Source organism: Symphodus melops (genome assembly GCF_947650265.1).
Source record: "Symphodus melops genome assembly, chromosome: 16".
NCBI lineage: Eukaryota > Metazoa > Chordata > Actinopteri > Labriformes > Labridae > Symphodus > Symphodus melops.
This window is the reverse complement of record NC_136706.1, coordinates 23,777,685-23,788,496: the sequence shown is the minus strand read 5'-3', so window position 1 is coordinate 23,788,496 and position 10,812 is coordinate 23,777,685. Positions and strand designations below refer to the sequence as shown.

The 10,812-nt window shown below is 48.4% G+C and overlaps 1 protein-coding gene across 1 annotated transcript in view; it reads right to left on the bottom strand.

Moving 5' to 3' along the window:
- Nucleotides 1-773: 773 nt before the first annotated feature.
- LOC306837199 (LIM homeobox transcription factor 1-beta-like) overlaps nucleotides 774-10,812 on the bottom strand; it is a 23,126-nt gene continuing 13,087 nt past the window's right edge. Inside the window, exons 3-8 of the mRNA XM_079364766.1 lie at nucleotides 8,061-8,293; nucleotides 7,789-7,964; nucleotides 6,988-7,065; nucleotides 5,060-5,126; nucleotides 3,772-3,939; nucleotides 774-1,601 (exon numbers count right to left, since the gene is read on the bottom strand). Of these exons, the coding sequence (XP_079220892.1) occupies nucleotides 1,453-1,601; nucleotides 3,772-3,939; nucleotides 5,060-5,126; nucleotides 6,988-7,065; nucleotides 7,789-7,964; nucleotides 8,061-8,293 (871 nt within the window). The 3' untranslated portion in view covers nucleotides 774-1,452. The remainder of the gene's footprint in view (nucleotides 1,602-3,771; nucleotides 3,940-5,059; nucleotides 5,127-6,987; nucleotides 7,066-7,788; nucleotides 7,965-8,060; nucleotides 8,294-10,812) is intronic.

The following is a 10,812-nucleotide window of genomic DNA, read 5'->3' as shown; positions in this document are numbered from 1 at the left end:
TTGGTCACGTTCTACGAAGGGACCAGAAAGAAGACTTTAAAAGAAGCAAACTTTTATAGTTTTTGTTTGCATGAGCTCATCGGTTTCTATTGACTGGTTTTAATGTGGAGCAGCTGAATGTTGGCAGCACTTTGAGTCAAAGACACATTTTTTTCCAAGGGGACAATAAGGTGAATGACAGGGCTGCACGGTCTCTGTCCCCTCACAGTGAGGAGGTTGCTGGTTTGAATCCCCGTCTGTCAGGAGCCTCTCAGTGAGGAGGTTGCTGGTTTGAATCCCCGTCTGTCAGGAGCCTCTCTGTGTGGAGTCTGCATGTTCTCCACGTGCATGCCGTGGGTTCTCTCCAGCTTCCTCCCACTGTCCAATCACATGCTGGTTAGGTTACCTGCTGACTCTGAACTGTCTGCAGGTGTGAATGTGTCTATATGCCAGCTCTGTGATTGGCTGTTACCCCGCCTCTCACCCAATGACAGCTGGAATCGGCTCCAGCTCCCCCACGACCCTGAACGTGAAAAGCCGTACAGATAAAGGACAGATAGATGAAATCAAACCAGTGTTGGCGTTAACGTAGCTAACTGGACTTTTGACACGCTCACACACACACACACACACACACACTCTCCCTTCATGTCGACGAGCAGAGACGCCTGATTGGACAACTTTCAAAATGAAACGCATGCAGAGAGGCGGTACAAAGACCTTGCAGGCACGCCTTTGTGACCCACTGAAAACAGCTCTGAGACTTTTTGATGAATATAATCACTTCAGTCAAATTCAAAGGACTGCATTTTTTATTTGAAATACCAACACTTTTCATAAGTTAGCTAATTGAAAATGCACTCTTTGTCATTGACAAAATAAATAGCAGAGCGTTGCTAATTTACACATTCAAACGACACGAACACTGCGATAAATAGAAACAATCAGTGATGCTCGCGGTTTGGACGCGATGATGGGATCTTTTTGTGCTCCTTAAATATAAACGTTTGAGTCATTGAGCGGAGAAATAAATAACTTGTTGTCCATCCACACATGCAGAAGTGAATGTTTTTGAAGAACAGTAATTATCTATCGAACATTATTTACATTCAGGGAACAGGTGGCCATTAAAACGGATGTCATATAAAAACAAGGAACAACAAAGGAGCTGAATGTTTCTGCGACTCTTTTCACGACCCAAACAAAAAGTCTGTACAAACACGAGGCTGTGATCGCTCCCACAAACTCAACCCATCAGACAAAGAAGAATTAACAGGATCAGTTTCAAGTGTTCTCTTTTCCTTTGGCTGCTGAAGGTCCGTCAGGTCCGTTTGGAGGATTCAGTCCTGCTGTCATGCTTCCCTGCTTTGACCCTGATTCTCGTCCTGCGTCTGCACAGTTTATGGCTTGGTAGGAGGTGTGGGAGGGGAGGGGAGGGGGGAGGGGGGGGGCTGTCGGTGCTTAAAGGGGGTCTCAGGAGGCGAAGTACGAGGTGTGCATGGAGTACAGGCGGTCGATGGGGTTTCCCTGCAGTGAGTTGAGATCCGGCGTGGTCATGAAGCAGTCGCTGAGACTCGTCAGAGACGTGTCGCTGTCGATGTCGTGGAAGATGGAGTCAGTACCTGTGAGGCAGAAAAGACAGGAAGTCCAGTTCACTGAGATCTCTCAGCTTAAAGCTGCTTTTATTTACAGCTGGAGGGCAGAATGTAAACAAAGTGACAGCTGACCATTAATGATGTACAAAATGCTACATTCTCTACAAGCTAGCTGATGCTAACTGCTGGTACCCCATTCACTGGTGACAGCACAAAATCTGTGGTATAAAACCTTTATGAACTAAACAACAAACACACACGGTCATTGTTCTGAACCGTCCAAACACAGTGTTTTATTCTGAAAATAATCCGGATGTTTTAATGTTGAATGTCTGTGTCTGACTTCCTGTGCTAAATCGATGCTCCGTGCTTCCGACATCCTGCAGAAACAGAAGTCTTGAATGCAGAGGACTCCGGACTGACGCCGTCGAGACGCAGCGCAGCGGAGCCAGAGGAAGCTCTCTCTCTCACACACACACACACACACACACACACACACACACACACACACACACACACACACACACACACACACACACACACACACACACACACACACACACACACACACACACACACACACACACACACACACACACACACACACACACACACACACTGAATAAAGTGAGATGATCGAGATGCATCGGAGCGTTGCGTTCATTATTCCTGTGAAAACCAAAGTCTGTCAGAGTCACAGGAGAATGACGATAGCGTGTTCTCCTCAAACACCTTCTGTACCTCTCTGCAGCTCTCAGTTTATATACATGAGGAAGAGACAATGTGTGTGTGTGTGTGTGTGTGTGTGTGTGTGTGTGTGTGTGTGTGTGTGTGTGTGTGTGTGTGTGTGTGTGTGTGTGTGTGTGTCGCAGACAGACAGCCCTCGCTCACTTTAATTTCATGTTGGTGTGTAACTGCTCTCCCGGGCGTCGCTCTCCTTTATTGGTCTGACTGTGTTTAACGATGACAACTTGATGACTCATCCATTTTTAATGAGCCGTCGCACCTTATTGGTTCATTATCTGCACTGCCAATAAAGCAGGACTGAGGTTAGCGTGGACGTGTCCCGTCACGGCGAGTCAGGGAACAACGGGGGGAGTCATGTAGAGAAACTAATGAAGGGATGTGGTTTACGTTTGTAGTCCGAGCTGTATTCACCATCAGCATTGCTAAAAGCATGTTTTGGATGCAGAAGAAGAAGGATCACAGAGAACTACAAGATCCCAGAGAACTACAAGATCACAGGAGAACTAAAAGATCACAGGAAGAACTACAAGATCACAGGAAGAACTACAAGATCACAGAACTACAAGATCACAGGAAGAACTACAAGATCACAGAGAACTACAAGATCACAGAGAACTACAAGATCACAGAGAACTACAAGATCACAGGAAGAACTACAAGATCACAGAGAACTACAAGATCACAGAGAACTACAAGATCACAGGAAGAACTACAAGATCACAGAGAACTACAAGATCACAGGAAGAACTACAAGATCACAGAGAACTACAAGATCACAGGAAGAACTACAAGATTACAGGAAGAACTACAAGATCACAGAGAACTACAAGATCACAGGAGAACTACAAGATCACAGAGAACTACAAGATCACAGAGAACTACAAGATCACAGAGAACTACAAGATCACAGAGAACTACAAGATCACAGGAAGAACTACAAGATTACAGGAAGAACTACAAGATCACAGAGAACTACAAGATCACAGGAGAACTACAAGATCACAGAGAACTACAAGATCACAGAGAACTACAAGATCACAGAGAACTACAAGATCACAGGAAGAACTACAAGATCACAGGAAGAACTAGAAGATTACCAGGGTGAAAAGAGAAACACTTTGTCTTTGTGAGGATGGTTTGTTCACTTGGTGCCTGTTTTTACATCATGTTGATAAAGTGATGGAATATATAGATGTGTCAATTTATTGTTTTTATTTTGAAATTCACCTACGCTCTCTGCGTTTCCTTATCTGACTTCCTGTCTGGGTCGATCTACTCTGTCCAGCTTCTTCTTTGTAAAGCGTCTTTGAGTACTTTGACAAAGTCCTCTAAAAGTCTAAAGCTCATTGGTCAGTACTCGAGGGGTTAAAGTGTCTGTAACAAAGTGAAGGGCTGCAGTCTGTCCAGCATGAACAGGGTCAAAGGTTAACCCTCCACAGCTCAAACTCACCGTAGGGGTTCATGTGGTCTCCGGGCATCTGTGGGGGGGTGAGGCCCTGCTGGAAGGGGTCTGTGTTGTACCCGTTGTGCTCCATGGGGACCAGCTGCTGCTGCTGGTTTGGAGGGAGGGGTCCTGAGTACGAGCTGAGCAGCCCCTCCATACAGCCGGACAACACGTCTGAAACACACAGAGGACACACAGGGTCAGGGGGGGGTCATACAGTCTCTCCTGCCAGCTCCCTCACTTTACCCAGCATGCATCTGGTGTCAGAAACAAGTGTGAACGTCTGCACGCCACCACTACAAACACACGTGGGGGGGGTCCTCCTCAGGAGTGCATACTGTGCGTGAAGGTGACGTCTGACTCTACCTGCATCCTGTTAGCTAACAGAACACGTCGCCTCGCACTCCTAAAGGTGACTTCACCTGAGGGAATAAATCAACAGAGGAACATTTGATCACTTCGCCACCCGCCTGATTCAGCCCGCTGCACGTTCATGTCAGACTACTTCCTGCTTCACATTACTTTAAAAAAACAAACAGGCTCGTCTTCCTGTGCAGCACTGAGCTCCGAACATCTCTATAGATGCAAACACAGCCTGTACATCCACTCGACGCCGCGCCGCCAACAGCTCCCTTTAAACACGCCGTCTAATCAGCTCATTGTAAATTCACTGTGTAAACTGAGCGTCTGTTTGATCTTTAGCGTGTCTCTCCAGTCATGCAGGAGGCTTCGTCTCATCCTGACATCGTCCCTCGTTCTCTGGTTTGCTCAGCTCATTTGGTTAACAGCAGCAGCCTCTCTGTAATAAAGCTGCTGCTCTGCCAATATTGACACACAGGACGTCCCTGAACAGAGAGACGCAGCGCCTGCCAACGCGCAGAGACACTTATCTAAACTGTCTGCTCATATCCGCCGTGAGGCGGCGCAGACGATAAGCTCCGAGGCTGCACAGAGAACCCTCCTCTTTACAGCCTCCGCCACGGAAACACTCTGATTAACCAGCAGGAAGAAGGATAATAACCAGCAGAGGAGGCGCTGCCGGGCGCCATCTGAGCGAGGACGAGGACGTGGACGAGGACGTGGACGAGGACGAGGAGTGTTTACAGAGTCACTCCTTCAACCTGAATCAGCTGACGAGCCGCACTGACTCATATTTAAAGCACCTCACTCTTTCACAGCACGGTATGAACACACACACACACACACACACACACACACACACACACTGAGACACACACACACACACACACACACACACACAGACACACACACACACACACACACACACCCTCACCTGGTCCGAGCCTCTGGTTGCTGTGTTGCTCCTGCTGTTGCTGTTGTCTGCGTGCTAACTTCTTCATCTGTAAATAAACACAGGAACAAGATTAGCATGTGGCTAACGCTAAACAAACAACACACACACACACACACACACACACACCTCTGAATAAATCATCTTAAAGAGATAAAATAATTCACTAACTTCAGGTGTGATAATAAACATTTAAAAACGGTTGAGTTGTTCCTCACTCACTGAAGCAGCGAGTACACCCGAGCCCTTCCAGAGAGGGGGCGTGGTCAGACACAGCTCATTTACATATTTAAAGCTACAGACACAGAAACAGCCTGTTCTGAGCAGGGCTGAAATAGAGGGGTTTATAGACATGATCAAATACAGGATCAGAGTGGATTTACAACAACACACTTCACACACATGATGAAGAGGAGCGAGGACACTGATTTCACCTGAAGAAGAGGAGGAGGTCATGTGACCTTTAAATGAGAAAATAAAAGCACGGACCCGTGCAGAAGAATGAGCTCACATGGCGTCACTCTGTGAGTAAACAACGATGTGACTCTAATAGACTGAGAGCTGACAGCAGTTAGCGGCTTGTTGGATATTAAGACTTTGTTCACATTATTCTCACAAATGCCACCAAGCCGACCAAACATCAGATTATCAGTTCTTGATCCTCTGAAGATTAACTGATGAAGAACTGGTTTTAAATAACTAAACCCTTTGGCAAAAAACAAAGAACGCTCCGAAACAACAAGACCCCCGATCCCATGTGATCTGGATCTGCGTAACGACATCAGACCTGCCTGTCCTGTAATCCTGTGGCAGAGACCACGTGGGCCGAGCTGGTGGACTTCACCTCAAGTCTTCTTCTCTACGGTCTCGCTGTTTGTGTTTAAAGACTGAAGTCAAGGACGGTTTAGGGCCGAGCTCGAGCTGGACGGAGACGTTCTGTGGTGGACTGTTAAACAGAGTCCAGACTGATAAGGCGAGACCTGAACCCGGGTCTGGGAGGCAGGACCGTGTGGTCTGGGACTTCAGAACTTTACAGAGCCGTCGCTGCACCTCCTCAAAAATGAAACTACGCAGACGTCCTGAGAGTGGACGGCTGCTAACGGCATTCACAGCGTCTCCAGCAGAATAATGAAGTCCTGCTCAACATCCATCAGCTCCGCCTCCACGTGACACGCTCGAGTCGGTCGCCATGGTTTCCTGAGCACAAACAAGCTGAGCAAAAAGATGGATGTAGCGAGCACGTCGTCGTCCCAGCTCACATCATGTTGATTATTACTCTTTGCAGAGATGAACGCTCGTCTGATTCTTCTGATGGACGGCTTAAGACAAACAGGAAGTTGAGGCAGCGCCCGATCAGTGTTTTATTTAAATGCAGATTACGTTCACAGATTTACACCTTCACCAGAGTGCTCAATGTAAAATCTTCTTTTTCCTACTTTTGGGTAAAAAGTGGACAGGTGTCTGACTCATCCTGGGATTTGTAGTCCTGTGTTTATTGATGCCAGTTTGGATCCACTGTTGGATGAGAACAGTTGAATTTAGTCAGTAAGACTGTAAGACAGCTGAAATCTCCTCTAAAGACTGAAAATCAGCGACTGGCAGCCACTTAAAGCAGCGACTCCCCCGAGGACGCCGCACGATGCAGAACGTCTCTCAACAAAATCTCTCTAAATGCTTCTTCTCTGACGTCCAGCTGAGAGGAGACGATGCATCCACACTGACCAATCACACGCCTGCAGAGGCGCCGCCACGCACCCACTGAGCTAAATCCAAATGTTGTTCTGGTTGGGAAAGTTAAAGAGGACAATGTCGGGTACACGCAGCTCATGGAGTGTGACGGGGGGGCGTGGTCTGAGGTCGCCCCGACACGCCAACCATCAAAACACAGAAACATGTGGAGAGGAACTGACCTTTGCCCTCTGGTTCTGGAACCAGACCTGGACCACTCGAACACTGAGCCCGGTCTCTGCAGCCAGAGTCTCTCTCACCTGCAGGTCACATGACAGGAACATTAACATTAACCTACACGCTGAACACGCTGCCGCCTCATCGACGGCGTTTGATGGAAACACGTTACAAAGTCATCCTTTAGTGTACTTAGAATAATTTATGTGGTGACGACTAACGGACCACGTTCTGCAAATAAAGTTTATTTTTCTTAAAAGAAAGAAAAATACAATCTGAGCCTCTAAAACTTTTTTTTTTCGCCTCAGAAGAAATTAAAGCTTCTTCAGTTTGTGTTTCTGTGACGGCGACGTTTACCTCGTGGAAATATTCCCATAATTTAGAAAAAACATTAAGGTTAAATTTTGCCTTCATTTGAGTGATAGGACAGTAGAGAGAGAGAGAGAGAGAGAGAGAGAGAGAGAGAGAGAGAGAGCGAGAGACAGAGAGATAGAGAGAGAGAGAGAGAGAGAGAGAGAGAGAGAGAGTTGGGACGATCATGCAGGAAAGAAGGTCGGACTTGAACCCGGGACGCTCTGAAGACTTTCACTTTGGTTAGATGTTAAACTTTATTAATAATTATTCAGTTTGCACTTAAAGGGTTAAATGAGAGGGGGCACTTTGTCATCCAATCAGAATCTTCCTTCTCTGTTGTTGCTAGGCAGAAAACACTTTGTTGGTCGGGCTTTAAAAGGACTATTGAGCGTCACCCTGTGTCTCTGTAAATAAGAGTCTGATCGACCAATCACATGCGAGCATGGATTTACCTTCCTGCAGGGTTTGGAGGAGACCTCGAAGGACGCCTTGAAGGCCCTCCTCTGCTGGGTGGTCAGGATGGTGCGGGGTCGTTTGGGCCTGCGGGGGTCTTTACTGTCATCGCCGCCTTTCCCAGCTGCGGCTCCTTTTTCCGACTTCACGTCCAGATCCTCGTCCTCGCTCTTATCTGTCAACACACACACGCACGCAGGCATCTGATTGGTCTCCTCCTGCGTTCATCATGTAGACGGTCTGTTGGATGTGTGTGTGCGGGCGTGGTTACCCGAGTCGGAGCAGTCGGCGCTGGCCGTGGCGAGCAGCTCCTTCTCCCTCTCGTAGTCGCTCTTGCACAGCAGCTGGCCGTCCTTCAGGACAAACTGGTCTCCTTTGAGCAGCTGGCGCTCGCACACGCAGCAGCAGAAGCAGCTCAGGTGGTACACGCTCTCCGGAGCTCGGATCACCAGCTCGGTGGGGGCGATCTTCTCCAGACAGCCGCGGCACTTTGTGGCAAACAACCTGAGGACGCAAAGACAACAAGAGCACGCCGCCATCAGCGAGAAGAATGAAAATGAGAAACTCTCGTCAACAACATAAAACTCCACTCGACTGATTCAAGGCCGAATATCACATCACTGAACATGACAAGTCGTGTCCTCTGCAACGTCAGCGCTAGTTGGCGCTTTCTGTGGTCGCCATCTTGGAGATCTCCTAAAGTCAAACTGATGAACGTAGAGAGAGAGAGAGAGAGAGAGAGAGAGAGAGAGAGAGAGAGAGAGAGAGAGAGAGAGAGAGCCAACATGACCCACTTCTCTCTTTCAGAGATCTGGGATGAATATAAGCGGAGAGTATCGTCCTGAGAGGACAGACTGTGGCGTCCTGAGAGGACAGACTGTGGCGTCCTGAGAGGACAGACTGTGGCGTCCTGAGAGGACAGACTGTGGCGTCCTAGAGGACAGACTGTGGCGTCCCTCGTTACAAACAGAGCTGGAGACGTTTCAAGTCACTAACAGTGAACAGTTCAGTCCTCGGAGACAGAGAGGAAGAAGAGAAGCACGACGGCTCGCCACGTCCTGGTGATGACATCACAGAAACCATCCAGATGTGTGTGTGTGTGTGATGACATCACAGAAACATCCAGATGTGTGTGTGTGTGATGACATCACAGAAACATCCAGATGTGTGTGTGTGTGTGTGTGTGATGACATCACAGAAACCATCCAGATGTGTGTGTGTGTGTGTGTGATGACATCACAGAAACCATCCAGATGTGTGTGTGTGTGTGTGTGTGTGTGTGTGTGTGTGTGTTGTTGTTCAGGACAGTCACCATGTTCTGTGTTAAATAAAGAGGTCTGAGTTTATTCACTCTTCAAAGACGCATCAAATAAAGCGCTGATTTAAACCAGCAGGACTCCCGGTGCTCTGAGGCCTCATGTAGAAACATCCAGAACCTCTGGACCATGAGACTGATGAAGACAGGGAGGTCCACCTTCACCTGCTCGAACATTCACCTTTCACCTTCTCTGATTGAGTTTACGTCTCAGACACTTTGAAAGAAACGTTTAATATTCTTCATTTCACTGACGGGTCAAAACATCAAAAAGCCCAAAAAACCTGAAGGCTTCATGTCGATGCTGAAGGACGACATGCTCGGCCAATCAAATCTCAGGAGGAGGAGAAGGAGGAGGAGGAAGAAGAAGAAGAAGAGGAGGAGGAGGAAGAAGAGGAGGAGGAAGAGGATGAGGAGGAAAAGGAAGAGGAAAAGGAAGAGGAGGAGGAAGGAGGTGAATGTAAGGCAGGTACAGAAAGATGGTGGAGAGGAATGAGAGAGTTAGATTTTCTGCAGCTTCATGATGAAGAATATTGGCGGCTCAGGAGGGAGGCTGAAGTTCTCGGGCTGAGACTACAGAAGACGTGTGCAGACACAGAAGAGCTCCAGGCCTGTAGGGGGCGCTCTCCTCTTTCTGCACCTTTTTAAATACTAATGATTCCAGCCGCTGAGGAGTGATCCACCTGTCCTCTACACATGAAGTCAAACTTTCTAATCAGCGTCGCTGAACTTGCTGGTCACACGGCGTGCTGGTCACATGGCGTGCTGGTCACATGGCGTGCTGGTCACATGGCGTGCTGGTCACATGGCGTGCTGGTCTAAACACTGGGCGACACATGGAGATCATCACGCTGAGAGAATACAGCACAACATCAAGACGCTGTGATTTATTGTTACTCATCTGCTGTTTTCTTTAAGGACACAAAGAACACGTTAATGTGAAGCAGCAGAGGACGAGCGTAACCATGACGACACGACCAGTTCAGAGAACAAACACAACATGAAGAGAGAGCGAGACGACCACGACCACATCCACCCTCCATCGCTCTTTATTCAACAGACGCCAGAGAGTCAGGACGACACCAGGAGGAGACAAGGACACGAGACGAGGAGGAGACGAGGACACCAGGAGGAGACGAGGACAGGAGGAGGAGATGAAGATACGAGACGAGGACAGGAGGAGGAGACGAGGACAGGAGGAGGAGACAAGGACACCAGGAGGAGACGAGGACACCAGGAGGAGACGAGGACAGGAGGAGACAAGGACACCAGGAGGAGACGAGGACAGGAGGAGACAAGGACACCAGGAGGAGACGAGGACAGGAGGAGGAGATGAAGATACGAGACGAGGACAGGAGGAGGAGACGAGGACAGGAGGAGGAGACAAGGACACCAGGAGGAGACGAGGACACCAGGAGGAGACGAGGACAGGAGGAGACAAGGACACCAGGAGGAGACGAGGACAGGAGGAGACAAGGACACCAGGAGGAGACGAGGACAGGAGGAGGAGACAAAGACAGGAGACGAGGACAGGAGGAGGAGACGAGGAGGAGATCATTCTGCCAATCAGAGTGGGTCTGTGCAGTCACTGAGAGGAAGCTCTCTGATTGGCCGTTTATCACCAGCTCTCACAGCTTCACTCTTAAGGACATTTTCTCTTCATGTCCACTAAAACATCGAGGACTGTCACCGCCATCTTCTACTTTGA